Source organism: Aquarana catesbeiana, linkage group LG01 (assembly GCF_042186555.1).
Source record: "Aquarana catesbeiana isolate 2022-GZ linkage group LG01, ASM4218655v1, whole genome shotgun sequence".
NCBI classification, from domain to species: Eukaryota; Metazoa; Chordata; class Amphibia; order Anura; family Ranidae; genus Aquarana; species Aquarana catesbeiana.
In genome coordinates, this window is record NC_133324.1 from 877118439 (window position 1) to 877141834 (window position 23396).

A 23396-nucleotide genomic window follows, 5' to 3' on the forward strand; every position below is an offset into this window, starting at 1 on the left:
CACAACAGATGGGAAGTCACAGACAGCCAACGCAGGAACAGGCAGGAGAGGAATATACTTCACTAGTACATTAAAAGGAAATGAGAACCCCCCCCTTGTATAAATCTTAAGCATTTATATGATTTACAAATTCCTGGTAGACTTCTAATATCCTTACAAACCACTTTAGGAAGTGCTTTGTCCTATGTATGATAATATAGGTGTTCACAATATTAATGATAGTCATTATCCTAGAGGCAGGGCCACGCATAAAGCAAACGTGGTAGCCATTTATTCAAACCATCAATATAGCAGTATGGCATGAAATATTGAGCTTGGCACAGAAATAAAAAATGGTGTGCAGTTAAAAGCGCCCAGACAAAGAATTTCATTACAAATACATTTGGCAAAGCTGGGAACTTATTAAATCTTTTAATAGCGAATTCTGCTGTGAACCTGACAAGAATGAACTAGAGGAAAATGCTAATAAGACAAAATACAAAAAACTGTAGAAATAAAGGACAAACAAATATTTTCTATCTAGAAATGTTAAAGCAAAAACATATTTATAACTTTGAATCGAACACAATGGGGAGTTTGAAGCGGCTTTTATACTTAGGAATTAATGGCATTAGAGTAGATTCAGTTTACTCAGGGGAGGTCAAGACGGCTGACCCCACTAGAGCTGCTGAATGCCTCCACATTTCCTGAGAGCTAGCACAATACTAGATTTAGAAGGTGGAAGGTACACCTGTGAATAGTACATGGGTAATTTTTTTGTTTTTTTTTTGCACATACATATCAGTTTATTTTATTTGTGGATCAATGAACAAAGCCTGAACTCGATTCCTGATCTGGAGTGATCTACAGCAGACTAGGAAATACAGCAAATACAAGTGTCTGCTAATCTTGATTCACTAGTGTATGGTAAGACTCACCAAACTACTACCAATTTTCTCATCTCTATTATACATCTCTAGAACTCTGCTCTCAAAGCCAATGCCTTTAAATTGTTATATTTTTTAGGAGAGCTGGTGGCTTATCAATTGATTATAACAGATTAGTAAGGGAAATGCTTCACTGAGTGCAAGAAATAGGAACCCATGCTAAGAAATGTAATTTAAAGAAAACGTGCCATGTGTCAGCGACTCAGAGTTTTTGAACCAGACACAAGTAGTCAGCCAGCCAGCAATGGGAGCACCTTTATATCTTTCACGACAAATGTACTCATTTTTCACTGTTCTATCTTCAGCAAACTGAAATCTTGAATTGTCTGCCAGGGGTTAAGGTGACTTAACCCTAGCAGACCATGGTTGTAACTGATCAAGTTTACCCTTAAGCCTCGTACACACGATTGGATTTTCCGCAGACAAAGCGTCAGACTTTTGTCTGAAGGGCGTTGGCCATGAACTTGTCTTGCATACAAACGGCACACAATTGTCAGCCAACAAACACGAACGTAGTGACGTACTACGTGGTTTTTAAGCTCTTTAGCGCCACCCTATGGGCACCTTCTGCTAATGTTGTGTTTGGTGAGCATTGATTCTGAGCATGCATGTTAGTACTTTTGACTTTTGTCTGACGGGCTTCTGTACACACGATCAGAAAATCTGACAACAAACCGTTGTCCACAAAAAATTTATAAACCTGCCATCCAACATGTGTCATGAAAATCCGTCAACAATTGTCCGATAGAGTGTACAAACGGTCGGATTTTAGGCCAACAGTCTGTCAACACAAAATTCCTGTCGGAAAATCCGATCATGTGTAAGAGGCTTTATAGTATAGCCTCTACAATGGAAAAAACCCCTCTGCAGTTGGAATAGAGAAAGGGCCATTTTACTTACCTTACCCCTTGGTCTGGCAGGCTCCAACACTCTCCTCTAATTAGGCTGTGGACGATCTCTCAGCATAATCACATACATGCACATTAATTAGTAGAGCATTTTATAGGTAAGCACACGACCATGGCTGTAAGCACCTACAGTGGGGACAGGAAGTATTCAGACCCCCTTAAATTTTTCACTCTTTGTTATATTGCAGCCATTTGCTTAAATCATTTAAGTTCACATTTTTTTCCTCATTAATGTACACACAGCACCCCATATTGACAGAAAAACACAGAATTGTTGACATTTTTGCAGATTTATTAAAAAAGAAAAAAACTGAAATATCACATGGTCCTAAGTATTCAGACCCTTTGCTGTGACACTAATATATTTAACTCAGGCGCTGTCCATTTATTCTGATCATCCTTGAGATGGTTCTACACCTTCATTTGAGTCCAGCTGTGTTTGATTATACTGATTGGACTTGATTAGGAAAGCCACACACCTGTCTATATAAGACCTTACAGCTCACAGTGCATGTCAGAGCAAATGAGAATCATGAGGTCAAAGGAACTGCCTGCAGAGCTCAGAGACAGAATTGTGGCAAGGCACAGATCTGGCCGAGGTTAAAAAAAATGCCTGCTGCACTTAAGGTTCCTAAGAGCACAGTGGCCTCCATAATCCTTAAATGGAAGATGTTTGGGACAACCAGAACCCTTCCTACTGAGCTATCGGGGAGAAGAGCCTTGGTGAGAGAGGTAAAGAAGAACCCAAAGATCACTGTGGCTGAGCTCCAGAGATGCAGTTGGGAGATGGGAGAAAGTTGTAGAAAGTCGACCATCACTGCAGCCCTCCACCAGTCGGGGCTTTATGACAGAGTGGCCCGACGGAAGCCTCTCCTCAGTGCAAAACACATGAAAGCCGCATGCTAAAAAACACCTGAAGGACTCCAAGATGGTGAGAAATAAGATTCTCTGGTCTGATGAGACCAATATAGAACTTTTTGGCCTTAATTCTAAGCGCTATGTGTGGAGAAAACCAGGCACTGTTCATCACCCATCCAATACAGTCCCAACAGTAAAGCATGGTGGTGGCAGCATCATGCTGTGGGGGTGTTTTTCAGCTGCAGGGACAGAACGACTGGTTGCAATGGAGGGAAAGATGAATGCGGCCAAGTACAGGGATATCCTGGACGAAAACCTTCTCCAGAGTGCTCAGGACCTCAAACTGGGCCGAAGGTTTACCTTCCAACAAGACAATGACCCTAAGCACACAGCTAAAATAAGGAAGGAGTGGCTTCACAACTCCGTGACTGTTGTTGAATGGCCCAGCCAGAGCCCTGACTTAAACCCAATTGAGCATCTCTGGAGAGACCTAAAAATGGAGGTCCACCAACGTTTACCATCCAACCTGACAGAACTGGAGAGGATCTGCAAGGAGGAATGGCAGAGGATCCCCAAATCCAGGTGTGAAAAACTTGTTGCATCTTTCCCAAAAAGACTCATGGCTTTATTAGATCAATTCAGTTTTTCTTTTTTAATGAATCTGCAAAAATGTCAACAATTCTGTGTTTTTCTGTCAATATGGGGTGCTGTCTGTACATTAACTTAAATGATTTTAGCAAATGGCTGCAATATAACAAAGAGTGAAAAATTAAAGGGGGCCTGAATATTTTCTGTCCCCACTGTAAGAGAGAAGGCTGTGGGGGACCGATTATACTAATTGAAGGAGCCTACCAGAATGATGTAAAAGGTAAGGCTACATTGACAATTTAGACCAGTGTGAATCATAGTGGCAGGAATTTTCCGATTCCTGATGTGGTTCTGACTGGCTAGGTGTGGCTGCCAGCCCCTTTCACTATAATGAGACAGCCAGCTGCTGGCACTTTGTGTGCATCCAGCAGCCATGACCGCAGGTAATCACTGGTTGTGTGGACAGCCGTGAATACCTGCGGCTGCTGGTGACCTCTCATTATGGTGGATGGGACTGTTGGCAGCACCTAGCCACAACAGGAATCAGAAGACCGAGATTCAGTTTGGCCTAAATTTTCGGTGTGAATGTAGTCCAAGTATTACACCTTCCTCTACACCAAGGCAAAAAAAAAAAAAAAAAGCATTTAAGAGTAACTCCACTTTTGTTGAGAAAAAAACATCCCCCTCGGAGTGATCTCTATACATAGCAGCGATTTTGACAAACTTTGTTGCAGATTCCTACCTTTTGTCATTCTGAAAGAATAGCTGTATGCCTGTCTGTGTCCATGTGCCAAGTGAATCTGTATGGAAGTAGTTTTATTATTATCAATCAGCTGCTGCACCTGCAGGGCATTATTGAGGAAACTTGCAGGTTCTGCATCCCTTTAGACGTGATTTTCCTTTGGGAGTATGTCACCAAAAATGACATTTTTGTTGCAGGGGATACTCAAGATCTGACCTGTATCTTAGTGCAGACTTCTGGGAAAATCAGTAAGCCAATCACACAAGCAGAACATATCTGGGGGGCGCTCTGTACACCAACTGTGTACAAAACTCTTTCAGGTAGCCATATTGCATTGCATTTTACAAAAATTTACTGCACTGCAGATTGAAATAACATTCAATTGCAATATGACTTGTTTTACTTGTATACGCTATATTCATTTTTTTTCTTTTATTTGCTATTTTTTTCCCCACAAACGTAGTTACAATTTAACCCTTGCAACTGGAGGTAGGGATGAGAGGGCTGTATTTTTTTTTTTTTTGTGCCAGAGTTAAATGCAGAGGATGACTGTTGACAGAAGCAGTGTCTAACTTGTGTATGGTAGTTATGATTTAATGCACAGTAGCATTTTTTTTTTTTAAGCTCCTAGAAGCTGTTATTAGCATTTTTTCCCCCTGCTCCTAGAAGCTAAATAGTGTTATCCTATGTGTTCATGCCCACTACTTTAGGCTATTAGCATTTTTTGAGCTTCAGCGTCTACAAGCAGCAAGAAAACGGAAAATTCAAATACTTCCGTAATTTTCGTTTCCTGACGCCAAACCATGGCAGCATACTAGTGATAGAGCTCTGCCTCTTGACTACTCCCTCAGGACCAGTGACTAGCATAAATGAAGGGCCTAGTTAGGCCCCACTCCATTCTCTGTAATTAGCTACATACCGAAACGTATAAGGGTGGGACTGTATGCTGCCATGGTTTGGCCTCAGGAAAGGAAAATTACAGTAAGTATTTGATACAATTTTCCGTTTTCCTGACGCCAACATGGCAGTATACTAGTGATAAATAACTAGCTGACAGGGTGGGATCTACTTGTCAAACCAATCTTCCAATTAGGATGAGACAGAGGACTGAATAGTCCTTCCTACAAAGTTCCCCGATGACAAGGCCCCCGGGTCTATTCCGTCAAGTTTGAGTAGGAATGTTGGAACGACCACGATACCCCTCTACAGATGGGCACCATAGATTCTCTTGAATGTGCTGCCTATGAGGCTTCAACCGCTTTGGTAGAGTGCTCCGCCGCCGCTGACGGAGACTCGCGACCTCTAGTTCTATATGCACAACCAAGCCTGCTAGGATCCAGGCAGTAACCTTTTTCCCTTGAGGATTCCCAGCTAGAATGACAAACGGTTTATTTAGATGACCTGAAAGGGACAATTGTGGACAGATACTTCAAAAGTTGTGCAAACTGAAGGATTAGTGGCCCATTTAAATGTGTTATCCCTTTAATGCCTTGCTTGCAGACATTAAAGTTCTGAAAATGAACAGTACGTGTGACTTTCCTGTGAGGAAAAAAACAAGAATGGGGTGGGGCTTAACTAGGCCTTCATTTATGCTATTCACTGGTCCTGAGGGAGTGGTCAAGAGGCGGAGCTCTATCACTAGTATGCTGCCACGTTGGCATTAGGAAAATTGTTTTTGTAGTTTTTTGGAGCGTTTTTCCAGCAGAAAAAAATGCTGAATGCTACTAAAATGCTCCTACCAGCTTTTTTTAACATATTTTTTCATCATGTACTGCAAAAACGCTAATGCTCCTAAAATGCTACTAGAAGCTGACACAAAAATGATATTATCAGAATGTTTAACTACTTGCCGACAGCCTAACGCAGATATACTGCGGCAGAATGGCACGGGCAGGCAAAATCACGTACCTGGTACGTGATCTGCTTCCCGGGGGCGGTCGGCATCGTTAGGGGAGCGATCCATGCTGAGGGGGAGACCACTCATTCGTGGTCACTCCCAACGAATGAAAATCTTCCTCTGCTGCTGTAATGTAAACAGCGTCAGAGGAAGTGATGTCACCTCTCCTCGCGTCGGTATTTTCCGTTTCGGCGCCGAGGAGAGAAGACATCTGAGTAAGTGCACAACACTACACATACAGTAAAACACACTAGGCACACATTTCACCCCCCATCACCCCCCCGATCATCCCCCTGTACCCCGTCACAGTGACACCAATAGCAGGTTTTGTTTTTTTTCTGATTACTGCATTGATGTCAGTTTGTGACAGTTATAAGTGGTAGGGCAGTTAGTGTTAGCCCCCTTTAGGTCTAGGATACCCCCCTAATAAAGTTTTAACCCCTTGATCACCCCCCGTCGCCAGTGTCACTAAGCAATCTTTTTTCTGATCGCTGTATTAGTGTCACTGGTGACGCTAGTTAGGGAGAAAAGTATTTAGGTTCGCCGTCAGCATTTTATAGCGTCAGGGACCCCCATATACTACCTAATAAAGGTTTTAACCCCCTGATTGCCCCCTAGTTAACCCTTTCACCACTGATCACCGTATAACCATTACGGGTGACGCTGGTTAGTTAGTTTATTTTTTATAGTGTCAGGGGCACCCGCCGTTTATTACCGAATAAAGGTTTAACCCCCTGATCGGCCGGCGGTGATATAAGTGAAGTTTTAGGGTCAGATAGGGTCTGCGTCGCCCCAGACAGCGTCAGGTTAGTGCCAGTAGCGCTAACACCCACGTACGCACCATATACCTCCCTCAGTGGTATAGTATCTGAACGGATCAATATCTGATCCGATCAGATCTATACTAGCATCCCCAGCAGTTTAGGGTTCCCAAAAACGCAGTATTAGCGGGATCAGCCCAGATACCTGCTAGCACCTGCGTTTTGCCCCTCCGCCCGGCCCAGCCCACCCAAGTGCAGTATCGATCGATCACTGTCACTTACAAAACACTAAACACATAACTGCAGCGTTCGTAGAGTCAGGCCTGATCCCTGCGATCGTTAACAGTGGGAGCGTTTTGGTGAACTGGCAAGCACCAGCGACCTAGTACACCCCGGTCGTAGTCAAACCAGCACTGCAGTAACACTTGGTGACGTGGCGAGTCCCATAAGTGCAGTTCAAGCTGGTGAGGTGGCAAGCACAAGTAGTGTCCCGCTGCCACCAAGAAGAAGACAAACACAGGCCCATCATGCCCATAATGCCCTTCCTGCTGCATTCGCCAATCCTAATTGGGAACCCACCACTTCTGCAGCGCCCGTACTTCCCCCATTCACATCCCCAACCAAATGCAGTCGGCTGGATGAGAGGCATTTTCTTTATGTCCTCCCGAGTACCCCTACCCAACGAACCCCCCTGAAAAAGATGTCGTGTCTGCAGCAAACGTGGATATAGGCGTGACACCTGCTATTATTGTCCCTCCTGTCCTGACAATCCTGGTCTTTGCATTGGTGAATGTTTGGAACGCTACCATACACTAGTTGAGTATTAGCGTAGGGTACAGCATTGCACAGACTAGGCACACTTTCACAGCGTCTCCCAAGATGCCATCGCATTTTGAGAGACACGAACCTGGAACCGGTTACAGTTACAAAAAAAAGTGTAAATTAAAAAAAAACACAAAAAAATATATAAAATAAAAAAACAAAAATAGTTGTCGTTTTATTGTTCTCTCTCTCTCTATTCTCTCTATTGTTCTGCTCTCTTTTACTGTATTCTATTCTGTAATGTTTTATTGTTATTATGTTTTATCATGTTTGCTTTTCAGGTATGCAATTTTTTATACTTTACTGTTTACTGTGTTTTTTTTCAGGTACGCCATTCAGCTGCAGCGCGGATTTATTTATCTTGACAGCAACAGCGTTTGCCCCCACGATACATAAAGCCGCGACTCCAGCGATGTCGGAGGTGATATATAATGAAGCATGGGGGGCAGCAGTGGCGGAGGAGCGATTTGCTCCTAACTTTTGGGGCGGATGCCGCCATGCTTCGGCATCAATAAATGGTGCATGTATGCCCATCATTAGAAGTGGGTGGATGAAGGGAGGTATTCTAATGGTGGGCATACCCACCAATCAATCTCTTTTTTTCGTTCAGCCCACAGGCTGCATGAAAAAAAAGATTACAATATATGCCCAACAAGGACCAGTAATGTACTGGTATGTTGCTGGATTTTGAGTGGTTATACCAGAATGATGCCTGCAGGTTTAGGTATCATCTTGGTATCATTTTTTTCAGCCAGCGGTCGGCTTTCATGTAAAAGCAATCCTAGCAGCTAATTAGCCTCTAGACTGCTTTTACAAGCAGTGGGAGGGAATGCCCCCCCCCCATCGTCTTCCGTGTTTTTCTCTGGCTCTCCTGTCCCAACAGGGAACCTGGGAATGCAGCCGGTGATTCGGCCAGCTGACCATAGAGCTGATCAGAGACCTGAATGGCTCCAATCATCTCTATGGCCTAAGAAACCGGAAGCTATGAGCATTTCATGACTTAGATTTCGCCGGATGTAAACAGCGCCTTTGGGAAATTGGGAAAGCATTTTATCACACCGATCTTGGTGTGGTCAGATGCTTTGAGGGCAGAGGAAAGATCTAAGGTCTAATAGACCCCATTTTTTTCAAAAAATAGTACCTGTCACTACCTATTGCTATCATAGGGGATATTTACATTCTCTGACATAACAATAAAAATGATTAAAAAAAATAAATAATGAAAGGAACACTTTAAAAATAAGATAAAAAAGCAAAAAAAAAAAGAAAGAAAAAAAAAAGCACCCCTGTCCCCCCCTGCTCTCACGCAAAGGCGAACGCAATCGTTAGTCTGGCGTCAAATGTAAACAGCAATTGCACCATGCATGTGAGGTATCACCGAAGGTCAGATCGAGGGCAGTAATTTTAGCAGTAGACCTCCTCTGTAAATCTAAAGTGGTAACCTGTAAAGGCTTTTAAAGGCTTTTAAAAATGTATGTAGTTTGTCGCCGCTGCACGTTTGTGCGCAATTTTAAAGCATGTCATGTTTGATATCCATGTACTCGGCCTAAGATCATCTTTTTTATTTCATCAAACATTTGGGCAATATAGTGTGTTTTAGTGCATTAAAATTTAAAAAAAGTGTGTTTTTTCCCCAAAAAATGCGTTTGAAAAATCGGTGCGCAAATACTGTGTGAAAAAAAAAAAAATTAAACACCCACCATTTTAATCTGTAGGGCCTTTGCTTTAAAAAAAAATATATAATGTTTGAGGGTTCAAAGTCATTTTCTTGCAAAAAAAAATATTTTTTCATGTAAACAAATAGTGTCAGAAAGGGCTTTGTCTTCAAGTGGTTAGAAGAGTGAGTGATGTGTGACATAAGCTTCTAAATGTTGTGCATAAAATGCCAGGACAGTTCAAAACCCCCCCAAATGTCCCCATTGTGGAAAGTAGACACCCCAAGCTATTTGCTGAGAGGCATGTCGAGTCCATGGAATAAATAATTTTTTTTTGCACAAAGTTGTCACTAAATGATATATTGCTCAAACATGCCATGGGAATATGTGAAATTACACCCCAAAATACATTCTGTTGCTTCTCCTGAGTACGGGGATACCACATGTGTGAGACTTTTTGGGAGCCTAGCCGCATATGGGACTCCAAAAACCAAGCACCACCTTCAGGGTTTCTAAGGGTGTAAATTTTTGATTTCACTCTTCACTGCCTATCACAGTTTCAGAGGCCATGGAATGCCCAGATGGCACAACCCCCCCCCCCCCCCCCAAATGACCCTATTTTGGAAAGTAAACACCCCAAGCTATTTGCTGAGAGGTATGGTGAGTATTTTGCAGATCTTGCTTTTTGTCACAAAGTTTTGAAAATTATAAAAAGACAAAAAAAAAAAAGTATTTTCTTTCTTCATTTTCAAAAACAAATGAGAGCTGCAAAATACTCACCATGCCTCTCAGCAAATAGCTTGGGGTGTCTACTTTACAAAATGGGGTCATTTGGGGGGTTTTGTGCCATCTTGGCATTTTATGGCCTTCAAAACTGTGATAGGTAGTAAGGAGTGAAATCTAAAATTTACGCCCTTAGAAATCCTAAAGGCGGTGATTGGTTTTCGGGGCCCTGTACGCGGCTAGGCTCCCAAAAAGTCCCACACATGTGGTATCCCCATACTCAGGAGAAGCAATAGAATGTATTTTGGGGTGTAATTCCACATATGCCCATGACATGTTTGAGCAATATATCATTTAGTGACAACTTTGTGCAAAAAAAAAAAAGTTTGTAATTTTCTCGCAACTTGTGGCAAAATATAAAATATTCCATGGACTCAACATGCCTTTCAGCAAATAGCTTGGGGCGTCTACTTTCCAAAATGGGGTCATTTGGGGGGGGTTTGAACTGTCCTGGCATTTTATGGTCTTCAAAACTGTGATAGGTAGTGAGGAGTGAAATCAAAAATTTACGCCCCTAGAAATCCTGAAGGCGGTGATTGGTTTTCGGGGCCCCGTACGTGGCTAGGCTCCCAAAAAGTCCCACACATGTGGTATCCCCATACTCAGGAGAAGCAGCTGAATGTATTTTGGGGTGCAATTCTGCATATGCCCATGGCCTGTGTGAGCAATATATCGTTTAGTGACAACTTTTTTTTTTTGTCATTATTCAATCACTTGGGACAAAAAAAATTAATATTCAATGGGCTCAACATGCCTCTCAGCAATTTCCTTGGGGTGTCTACTTTCCAAAATGGGGTCATTTGGGGGGGTTTTGTACTGCCCTGCCATTTTAGTACCTCAAAAAATGACATAGGCAGTCATAAACTAAAAGCTGTGTAAATTCCAGAAAATGTACCCTAGTTTGTAGACGCTATAACTTTTGCGCAAACCAATAAATATATGCTTATTGACATTTTTTTTTACCAAAACATGTGGCTGAATACAGTTTGGCCTAAATGTATGACTAAAATTGAGCTTATTGGATTTTTTTTATAACAAAAAGTAGAAAATATCAGTTTTTTTTTTCAAAATTTTCAGTCTTTTTCCGTTTATAGCGCAAAAAATAAAAACCGCAGAGGTGATCAAATACCATCAAAAGAAAGCTCTATTTGTGGGAAGAAAAGGACACAAATTTTGTTTGGGTACAGATTTGTATGACCGCGCAATTAGCAGTTAAAGCGACACAGTGCCAAATTGTAAAAAGTGCTCTGGTCAGGAAGGGGGTAAATCCTTCCAGGGCTGAAGTGGTTTATATCGTGTTTTTTTTTTTTTTTTTATACCCTTTTTTGAGTTTATGAGAATTGCTAGTGTGCACAGAGCCTGAATCGGGAACAGCAAGGCTATAAGAAAGCAATGTCACAGTGTTTCCCTATATATTCCAAGACACATACAGTAAATACTGAGAAAACATAGACCGTGGCACGTACATACACAGATAACAATTCTTGTCATGTGGAGAAATCAATTTTTTTTTCTCTAGAAATTGCTGGTGAGATTTTACAATGCACGGTGTTTACTTCAGATCTCCAATGTTGTTGTCTGAAAGACAGACACTGCTTGCAGGCAAAATCTTTCATTGACAAGGGAAATAGCCTGCTATTACCTGGCATCTACAGTTAGTAAAAAGCAGGCAAATGATTATAGCAAAGTGCACAGATGTATTATTATAAAGCCATACAACACGTGAAGCACCACCGCCGCCCGCGACACGCGGCTGGTGACGACAATCCACCGTATCCCTACTCACCTTCTCTTCTTTCTTAGGGAAAATGTGTTTTTCTCCTCGTCTTGGCTGGCCAGACTTTCCCTGATCTGCTTCTCCATAGCCACCCACAGATCCTGATGTTTCCTGCAGTATACAGAAAAGTAACATTACCAAGTGGAAGGATGTAAATTGTGCAATTTCACACCCAACTAGATGCTTCATTTTTCTTTACAACATGTATCAAATCTACAATGATTCAGCAAAACGAACTAAACTAAAATAGATTATACAATGGTTTACTGATTAATATAAATACATGCAGTGCCAGTATTATACAAATGCTTGTTAAAACTATGCAGACACTATATTGTCAAAAGTATTGTGACACCTGTCTTTACCCACACATGAACTTTAATGGCATCCCAGTCTTATGCCGTGTACACACGGTCGGATTTTCCCATGGGAAATGTTCGATGGGAGCTTGCTGTCTGAAATTCCGACCGTGCGTAGGCTCCATGGGACATTTTCCGTCGGAATTTCCGACAAACAAAATTTGAGATCTGGATCTCAAATTTTCCAACAACAAAATCCGTTGTCGTAAATTCCGATCGTGTGTACACAATTCCGACACACAAAATTTCCACGCATGCTCGGAATCAAGCAGAAAAGCCGCACTGGCTATTGAACTTAATTTTTCTCGGCTCGTCGTATGTGTTGTACATCACCGCGTTCTTGACGTTTGGAATTTGTGTGACCGTGTGTATGCAAGACAAGTTTGAGCCAACATCCGTCGGAAAAAAAACATGGATTTTGTTGTTGGAATGTCCGATCGTGTGTTCGCAGCATTAGTCTGTAGGGTTCAATATTGAGTTGGCCCACCCTTTGCAGCTATAACAGCTTCAATTCTTCTGGGAAGGCTGTCCATAAGATTAATGGGGCGTACACACGGTCGGACTTTTCGGCTACAAAAGTCCGAAGGACGCCGACGGACCAAATCCGGCAGACAATCCGATCGTGTGTGGGCTTCCCCGGACTTTCAACTGACTTTTCCAGTCGCAAATCTGACGGACTTTAGATTTGGAACTTGCTTCAAATCTTTACGTCGTAACTCCGCCGGACCCAGAAATCCACTCGTCTGTATGCTAGTCCGACGGACAAAAAACCACGCTAGGGCAGCTATTGGCTACTGGCTATCAACTTCCTTATTTTAGTCCGGTGTACGTCATCACGTACGAATTCGTCGAACTTTTGTGTGTCCGCCAAAAGTCCGTTGAAAGTTTGTCGGACGGGCTGTCGGACTTTTGTAGCCGAAAAGTCCGACCGTGTGTACGCCCCATTAGTGTGTCTATGGGAATGTTTGACCATTCTTCTAGAAGAGCATTTGTGAGGTCAGGCACTGATGTAGATGAGAAGGCCTGGCTCGCAGTCTCCGCTCTAATTCATCCCAAAGGTGTTCTATCGGGCTGAGGTCAGGGCTCTGTGCAGGCCTGTCAAGTTCCTTCACCCTAAACGTGCTCATCTATGTCTTTATGGACCTTGCTTTGTGCACTGGTCCAAATCATTTGGTGGAGGGGGGATTATGGTGTGGGGTTGTTTTTCAGGGGTTGGGCTTGGCCCCTTAGTTCCAGTGAAGGGAACTCTTAAGGCGTCAGCATACCAAGACATTTTGGACAATTTCATGCTTTCAACTTTGTGAGAACAGTTTGGAGATGGCCCCTTCCTGTTCTAGCATGACTGCGCACCAGTGCACAAAGCAAAGTCCATAAAGACATGGAGGAGTGAGTTTGGGGTGGAGGAACTTGACTGACCTGCACAGAGTCCTGACCTCAACCCTATAGAACACTTTTGGGATGAATAAGAGCGGAGACTGCGAGCCAGGCCTTCTCATTCAAAATCAGTGCCTGACCTCACAAACGCACTTCTGGAAGAATGGTCAAACATTCCCATAGACACACTCCTAAACCTTGTGGACAGCCTTCCCAGAAGAGTTGAAGCTGTTATAGCTGCAAAGGGTGGGCCAACTCAATATTGAACCCTACGGACTAAGACTGGGATGCCATTAAAGTTCATGTGTGTGTGTAAAGACAGACGTCAGAATACTTCTGACATTATAGTGTATCGATATAAACATCTGTATACATCAATAAAATCATTAAATTTAACGCCAGCAAAACTGCTAAATACACAATTTAAAAACATATATTGGAGCAGTAATTCTCCATCCAGTGCTGAGATTTATACTATTAGACACTACAGAAAGGTTGGTGACCTAAATTTTCATCTGCTGCAGCTAAGCAATAAAGCTAGGTCATGTCCCTGCTTCTAGTCTGTGATTGGACAGTGAAGAAGCAGTTCACAGCTCTTCTCACACTGCTCTCTTTCCTCCTGTCAGCATGTCCCACGTCCACCACATGTGCATTCAACATAGCTGATTGGCAGGCAATGCTGTCCCCCTCCTTCTTCCAGTCTGAGCGCTGCTGCAAAGGGAATCACAAGAGGCTGATGGAAAATACAAGCCAGCAAAAGCAGCAAACCGAGAGTGTATATCACATGGCTGATATCAATGTGGATAGCAGGGAAGTGTTGCAGGCCCACAAAATGGCCATAAAGATGTCATGTATGATCGTTGATGGGCGTGGGTTATGCAAAAAGGGTGCCACACCCCGAAATGCACAACCATTCCCATTGACATCACACCTGACATCATTACGGCCATTTCGTGGGCCTGCAACACTTTCCTGCTGTTCACGTTGGTATCATCCATGTGATATACACTCTCGGTCTGCTGCTTTTGCCAGCTCTTCCTGGTGTTCCCCTGGTCAACGTCCTGGTTCCAAGCACCTTCACATCCACATGGAGGGCTTGCAAACCATTGACCACCTGGTGGAGACTTTTTGATATACTTTTTAATGTCTTTTAAGTGTGAGTGTATATATATATATATATATATATATATATATATATATATATATATATATATATATATATATATATATATTTTTTTTTTTTATTACACCAATATGTTTTAATAAATGCTACACTTATGTAGTGGCACTTTTCTCCCATTCTTTTTCCTGTTTATACATGGTTTGCTGGTGGGAGCCTCCCCAGATCCTGCTTAGAAGCGGGACTGCTGACGCTGCTGGAATATAAACTTTGTGCCACTGTGATTTTTATGGACTTTTCTCAAGGACTAAATAGACTCCTCTAATTTGTTTATCATTTCCTGCCTATTGTTTTTTTTTTTTTTTTTTTTTTTTTTGGCAGTTGCACCAGTGACCCCCTTTTTTGCACTTGGGTATGTTTAGTGCTAATGCCCTTTACAAACCTCTTTTCAGCTAAGTAAAATACCCTGTTTCTAACAAGCCCTCCAACTGCATGTGCAGTTCAGTATAAATTCTAAAGTAATTTGTTAACAGAGGTTATTGCAGAGGAAACACAGGGCCTGATAAAATATGCATGGCATATATTGCATGGTGACAGCACACACCCAGCACATTGTCACTGTTCAAGGAGTGATACAGCTAGATAAAGCTGCATAGCTATAGGAAGTGAGCACCGGAGGGAGAAAAAAAATGCAGGCAGCAGAGTAGCAGAAAGTTGCCCACAACCTCTGGCGAGTGTCTCATCAGTGGAAACCTGCGGGTTACCTCCTCCCCTCTGATCAACCAGGCAAAGGGAGGAGGCAGCTTCTCCCAGTTCAATCTCCCTCTGGCAAGCGTCTGTACAGGCGCTTATCAGATGGAGTCAGTCTGATCTGCATATCTGTGCCTGATCACACCACTTAAAACCTACGCCATCTATATTGTGAGATCTTGGGAGAAGGCTTTTTTTTTTTTTTTTTTTTTTAATTAAACAGATGCGTGAGATGAGCCACAAGATGTCATGTGCACCATCATACCCTGCATGCACAGTACAACAATATTGTGAGATCTTGCAAAATCTTGCAGATAAGGTACGAGATATCCCTGAAGGCACTGATGATGTTGCCTTCCCAGGGGGCATCAGTGCAGCCAGGACTACACCATCAGTGCCTTCAGGGAAACCAGGAAGTGGAAGTAAGTACCGTATATACTCGAGTATAAGCCGACCCGAATATAAGCCGAGGCACCTAATTTTACCACAAAAAACTGGGAAAAATGATTGACTCGAGTATAAGCCTAGGGTGATGAAATGTGCAGCTACTGTAAGTGCAAAAGAGGGTCCCATTTGCAGGCCTCACTGTGCCCATTTGCAGCCATAGGTCCCCCAGACTTCAAACTCGGTAGTTAAGGGTTCCTAGATCAGCCAAAATTTGGGGGCTCTGGACCCAAAGGGTCCCGAAATGAAATGACACTGCTGCAGATGGAAACAGTTGACCGTCTTTGGGGCCCCGTATCTCGGGGCCACTTGGTGCTAGGAACCCCAAATTTGGTGTGCAAACCCAGTGGAACTAGCACTACAACATATTTAAAGCACTTTTCTGCAGCAGAGAATGACATTTTCCAAACCAACTTTGGGGTTTGGATATGTTGTAGTGCTAGTTCCACTGGGTTTGCACACCAAATTTAGGGTTCCAAGCGCCAAGTGGCCCTGAGATACGGGGCCCCAAAGTCGGTTTGGAAAATGTCATTCTCTGCTGCAGAAAAGTGCTTGACTCGAGTATAAGCCGAGGGGGACATTTTCAGCACAAAAAATGTACTGAAAAACTCGGCTTATACTCAAGTATATATGGTAAATAAAGACACAAAAGAATAAAAAATAAAATACAGTTTTTGGTGATTTCAGACATGCATGCTGATGTGAATTTTAGTAAAATAGGGGAAAGGTCTGCTTTAAATATGTTAAATGCACATATAACCTTATGGAAAGATTTTTGTTAAAATGAATGGCCCAGGGCAGGAGTCTCCAAACTTTCTAAACAAAGTGCCAGTTTACTGTCCTTCAGTTTTTAGGTGGGCCGGACTGTGACCAGCAGGAACAGAATTTTTTTTTTCTGGCATCAGTGGGAGTAAACAGTGCCCGTCTTTGGTATTAGGGTGAGGAATAGTGCACTATTGTTGGTGTCAGTGGGAAAAATAGCATCACATTGATGTAAGTGGCAGGAATTATACCCAATTGTTGGTGTCAGATGGCATATTAGTGTTTAATATCATTGGGATAAATAGTACCCCAAGGGCCGGATAAAGGCAAGCAAAGGGCCACATCTGGCCCCTGAGCCGCAGTACGGAGACCCTTGATCTAGGGCAGCCAGGTGCAGTCCTTTGCTTGATCTTATATGGCTCTTGGGGCATTATCCTCCCCCCACTGTCATCAACAGTGGGGCATAGTTCTTGCCACAGACACCAACAATGGGGTACTAGACCTCGCACTGACACCAATAATGGGGCACTATTACTAGCCCTAATATCAAAAACAGGGCATTGGTTGCCAGAACATTTTCTTCTCCCACTGGCCACAGTCCGGAACCTCTAAAGTCTGACGGACAGTAAACTGGCCCTTTGTTTAGAAAGTTTGGAGACCCCTGTTCAAGAGTAGTTTGTCAACTTTTTTTCAATGAAGGAATTCTTTAAAATTATGCACCCCACTTTAAAATGTAAGAAAAAAAAGCTTTATAGTTTTATATATCGCAGCAGCATCCACACACATGGCACCCAACATTAGAAGTGTTTTTTTTTTAACAACACAAATATACCTTTGCACACTGGTACTGAACAGCATTCCAGCATTTCTCTACTGTGACACCAGTGCTAATGGATAGAGGTAAACAAAGACCGCAGGTGCCTGACGTGCTTCTTATCAACTGTGACATCATCAGTTGTTAGGATGCCAGTGGTTGTTCTGCATGGTGCCCAAGATTGTAAAGCTAGATAATAAAATCTTGTGGTTTGTGTAACAAAAGAGGCAGGTTTGAGCCACCTGCCAGCATTTAGAAATTTTTTGGGCATTTTTTAGGCTCTGGTGGGTTTGCATCTTGTATATTTGGTGGAGGCAAGACACCAAGGGTGATATTTTGACATACAGTAGCTGATTATCTGCACCCGGATTTTTTATTGTATATTTTTACAAGGACACCTTATTTATATATTTATATATCTGTGGTTTCATTCATATCAAACTGTCACATTATAATTTATGCACCTTCATAACCGTTCATAGAGACTTTACACGTATTGCACTTATTAATTTATAGCGCTGCATTTTTCTTCTTATATTTCTTTTTATATGGGGCAATTTTTACGTTTTTTTTAATGGCACCCCTGAAGAACCTGAACAGCACCTTGCTTGAAGAAGGCTGGTCTGGCGATGTAACCCAAAACACAAAAATTACACTTGGATTTCTTATCAGCTACCATGGGCCTCTTTTTTCTTTCATCAGCCCATCATATCATGGAGCTTTCTTATTTGTCTGAACATAGCACATGTAGAGATGTAGAGAGCAGGTAATGGCACTTCAATAACATTCGGTAATCCCAGGTGAATCCTTGACTAGTAAAAGGGTAATTCAAAGTTAATGTTCAGAGGAAAAAGCAGGCAAACAATTATCGTTTCTCGTTAGGAGTCCTGCGGAGTGTTGACATTGTGTTATCAGCCCAAGGATAGATTTTTTTTTTTTCACCCCTGAAACAATACAATGCAATGCAATTGGATTTTTGCTAGCAGAAACTGACAGGCTCTTACCTCTTCCTCCAGCTGTCAGCTCCATCCTCAATGCTGCCAGTTTCTGGAACTCGGTCTGAATATTTATGGCCCAGTGAATGAAGCAGGGAGGAGATTTCACTCTCTGAGCTCGCAGGAAGCAATAGGCTGAGTACTCGATGCAACATGCCCTCTGGTACCAGGGATCGTTTAGTCAGATAAGCTGCCAATCGGGTGCCCTGGAGGGAATTAATGGCAGCATGTCAGGCAGTCACTGTCAGACAAAATTAATCGTCACTTATTTGCCACAATGATGTCAGTGAATAACAAGTATTAGTAAAATAAATAACTGGGTGAAGTCTTCTCAGGCTTTAATTCAGAGATGTGTAATATTCAATTGAGGAAGAACTCCAGTAGGAGTTATTATAGTCTAATACAACAGGTCACTTGATATGCTTGTGAAAAAAGTATTAAAAATGTATGTAAACCCAAATTCTATTTTTCAGTAGGTCTGGCATCATGTCTTACAGTATGCAAATATCCTTTCCTGAAATTGATGCAAATGTAGCCAGGTGCTGAGCTACAGCAATATGGAGAAGGAGACATTACCTTATATTTCTCTCCCCTTCTACTGCGATACTGATGTTATGCTGCACCATTCTCCTCCAATCGGGAGGAGGAGATCTAAAGCCAAGCAAGCCCATAGACTTCTATGAGCACTAAGAATCCTAGGAGTTGTAATTTGAGACGGCAACCATATAATGGGATGAATAGGCTCCTTACACTACAGACTCAATAGTCACTGTGCAGTAGAAGGGGTGGAGAGATTATTTTTATTAAACGGCCTGGGAAAGTTCTTCCTCTTGGCACTGAGGTAGTTAGAGAGAGCACCTCTGTCTAGATATTCGCCTGCCAGTGGGAGACCATACCAGCAGAGATCAGAGCACAAGACTGGGAAGTAAGTACACCAGGGGGGCAGCACAGCATCACCCACATTACAGCATCCACTCACCTTATTTCAGTTCACCACTGATCATCAGAATCTTTCAGGGAAGAGACTGAGGGAACTGGTGAGAGGGCAATTCGACCCATTGCTGATACTGCTAGCAAGGACTGAGCCACTGAGAGCAGGACACCAAGCATACCCAATCGAAACCATACCCAATATTGCACTCTATGCCGCACATATTTCAAACCTAGATTGCACCTATACCAACCCTATACTGCATTATACCGAACTTTTACCAAATCTGAACCACATCTACTTTGCACCGCTGCCGAGACTACTATACCATACCTATACTGAAGGTTAACTGGGACTGTGGTAAAAATTGCACCAATGCTCTTAAAGGGCCCCAACGATAGCCGTCAGAAGAACATCTCCAAAGACTGCCCCTCCCATAATAATTATTCTGCAAGCCCCCATTGTTCTCCTGGCCCCTCCACTACCATCCTCCTTTTCTTTTGGACAGAGCATACCCAGCCCAGTTGGTTGAGGACTAGCATTGCTGGCATAAATGCACTTTAGAAGTATAGTTCTAGCACTCTGTAGATTAAACTTTACTACTGCTCACTGCTGCATTTGAAGTGGCGTTGCTACTGTTTATGCTGATCTGGGCACCAAATGTCATCTTATGTCTAGTCCCTACTGTTAGGCTGGGTTCACACTAGCTGCAGCCGTGGCTCACAGCAGGGGTCTGGTGCGTCCCTGTACACCATTACAGGTGTCAATCAGGTCTGAATTTTTGGCTGAATTTGTACCTGAAACAGAGCCAAAGACACACAGGACCCTTTTCCAGTGAGCTCCATGGCCGCCCTGGAGCTGTGTGAACCGGCTCCATTGAGAGCCAGTCACATTCCCGTCCTGCAAATTGGATGCGGTGGAAACCCGCATCCAATCCCCATCAGTGTGAACCCTGCCTTAAGCAGTTTGTATGCTAAATTCTGCTATTTCCATTGTTAATCCATTTTATGCTTGCTTAGTTACCAACCACATTGGGTGACAATATATTAGGTTTGCCTTTACAACCTGGTTTGGTGCCAGTGTTCTTTGATATAGCACTACTGTTGGGTACTAAGTATTACTTTCTGTGAATTCCTGTGATATTGTATGTTTGCACACTCAACCTGGTGTGTCAGAGGGGCTAAAAACAGAAGACGCATCTTTTCAAGCAGTTCCTACGAGGCAGCGCTACGCAAAATACTTGGAGATTCTGATCACAACAGTACTTTCTGTTGCAGGTTAACAATACCATGTCATTACCTACTGGGTACTATAATTCAGTTGGCTGTTGGGCTGTTTAGCAGATCTATCAAATAGACATCCTAACAGCCAACTTCAAGCCCAACTACTACTGGGGCTACACCTGCAATACAAGGGTTAACTACTTGTTTAGTGTAGGGGAGAGGAGAAGCACTTAAAGGGTTAGATAACCATTAAAGAAAATCTAACACTGGACCCCCTCCCCACCCTCCCTGTCCCCACTGTACTTACTTCCCGCGATCCTTAGCTGTCACGCTCCTGCAAGCTGCTCCATCGTTCTGGGGATTTCAAATTCCCGCTGCTTTCTCTCCTCTCTGTCCAGAGCTGCAAAGACAGACCAGACAGGTTGTGATTGGCCAGCGCCATCCATGCGACGGTGCTGACTAATTTGAATCTGTCTGGTCAGTCCTGGCAGCGCTGGACACAGAGGAAAGAAAGCGGCAAGGATTTCAAATCCCTGGACCAGTGGAGTGGCTTGACGGAACACTGGCAGCTTAGGATCATGGGAGGTAAGTGCATGTGGGGTGGGGTAGGGAGGGGGTCCAGTGTTAGGTCACCTTTACAGATTTTCTGTAAAGGTGAACACTTTAAAATTACCCGATTCTCCGCTACCCTGGCTCCACTGTTGGACTGTGCCTTGACTTCATCGTGGCTGATGCAGGGATATTGATCCTGCATTGGTCTTGATGATGTCAGGACCGTTGGGAAGAAGATCCTGCCAGGACTGGTCTAGCAGCGTGGAGGAGTCAAGAAATAGATAAGTAAATCTTCTTCCCGAAGTCCCGAAGACCTAAATGAGCAATCAGCCCTTGCAGTGCAGGCACAGCTCCACTGCAAGGGAACATTTTTAATTTTCCTGGAGTTGGACTTTAAGCAGCTTAACATAAACAGCGTACATGAAAGACTAAACATGCTGCTGATATTGAGGTAGAGGTTTAAAGTCCCAATTTCCCTTCTTTTTCTCTGATATTGAGGTAGTGTGTTAGCATTGTTACCTTGCAACAGGAAGTGCTGTTACTGGTAGGATCTCTAATTAGTACACTTTACAACATATTCACAAAAAACTGCATACAGTGAGGCATGATGCTAAACATACTGAAAAGGAGATTGGGAGTTTACATACACTTCCAATCCCTCTGACTAAAAAAAAACACACGCTACAAAGTATATTTGCAACAACTGTATATGCTGCTACATACATACATTACATGTGCACAGTGACTACCCTTCATGGAATATTTTCAAAAGGTTGGAGGAGATCAGTATGAATTACATGCAATAAAGGATAAAAAGTACTGTATTGTTAATGCTTTAACATACTAAACATCATCACGTGTATAGCACACATGATCCCATATAATGCACTGCAACTCAATACATTAACAGGAACACATTGAGAACAGTTCATTTACACATGTCTATGCATTATGTCTGGAAGATGCAGAAAAATGTATAACAATGCATCTGGTGCAGAACAGTTCTAAAGATTAATAAAACATAGGAGGTTGATCGATTTGTGTGTGTGAGTTGCTGCTAGTAATCGATCATACAGGTCTTGATGTTTGGGTACTAGGCTGGATAATATGCCCCATCCAAGTGAGTTGTTCATATATTTCTATAGAAGAACCTATACAGAGTATGGTGAACAAAATCTTGTAACAGGTATGATCTAGAGTGGGGGTCAGCAACCCGTCGATCACAATCTACCCGTCAACCGCGGACAGGTAGTTTGCAAACACGTCCCAGTGTTGCCAACCCTGTCCTTTTCCTAGAGAGGCAGAGCGGCACAGGCGCACGCTCACCCAATCCTAGGCTGCAGAGACCGCTCCGGCCTCTTGCATACGTGCAGATACGGGGCAGGGAAAGCCTATAGAATAGCTCAGGCGGGCTCCTTTCTGAACACACCCAAGCTCTTCCACTGAGTGTTGCGCCCTCCTCCCTGATTAAAGCGGTGGGTAATATAATGTGGGAAGGTGAGAGAGGATTGCTGGGGGGATCAGCATGTAGATTTTCCACTGCAGCTTCCCTGCGCCTCTGCATTTAAAAACAACTTCTGTGCCTTTCTGACACCCCAGCCCTCCTGAACCTCCAGCACCATGCCCTCCTGAACCTCCAGCACCATGCCCTCCTGATCCTTCAGCACTATGCCCTTCTAACACCCCAGCCCTCCTGATCCACCAAGCACATGCCCTCCTGACCCCCCAGTACTATGTCCTCCTGAAACCCCAGCCCTCCTGATCTCCCAATACCACACCCTCCTGTTCCCCCACTGCCATGCCCTCTCGACACCCCAGCCCTCCTGATCTCCCTATACTGTGCCCTTCTGACACCCAAATACTATATTCTCCTGACCCCCCTCCTACATCCTACTGACCTCTGTATAATGCCCTACATCCTACTGACCTCTGTATATTGCCCTACCTACTACTGAGCCCCGGATGCTGTCCTACATACTACTTATACCGGCCAAAAATTAGAGCAGATAACTAGGTCTGAAACTAGTCAAGCAAATCAGCCTGCAGTTCCAGATGTTTTACTTTCATGATGGACTCTAGCATCAGCCTTGTGGGGGTGATCAATTAACCACTTAAAGACCAGCCGCCGCAGTTGTACTGTGGCAGGTTGGCTCTGTTACGCGAATCACTGTCATTATACGTCGCTTCGTGTAATAGATATAGCAGGCGCTTACCTGCCTGCGGTCCCAAAAAAAATGTGCGAAGCCAGGGGTGCGCCGTGCGATCGCTCCACACAGCGGCAGAATGGGGATCTGTCAATGTAAACATGGCGGATCCCGATTCTGACAGGGGAGCTGAGAGTGACTAGGAACAGCG

At 43.3% G+C, this 23396-nt stretch overlaps 1 protein-coding gene across 1 annotated transcript in view; it reads right to left on the bottom strand.

Moving 5' to 3' along the window:
• The window catches only part of EVC2 (EvC ciliary complex subunit 2), a 321014-nt gene that overhangs the window by 16427 nt on the left and 281191 nt on the right, over positions 1-23396 (bottom strand). The window contains exons 20-21 of the mRNA XM_073610268.1: positions 18345-18541; positions 11727-11828 (exon numbers count right to left, since the gene is read on the bottom strand). Coding sequence (XP_073466369.1) covers positions 11727-11828; positions 18345-18541 — 299 coding nt within the window. The remainder of the gene's footprint in view (positions 1-11726; positions 11829-18344; positions 18542-23396) is intronic.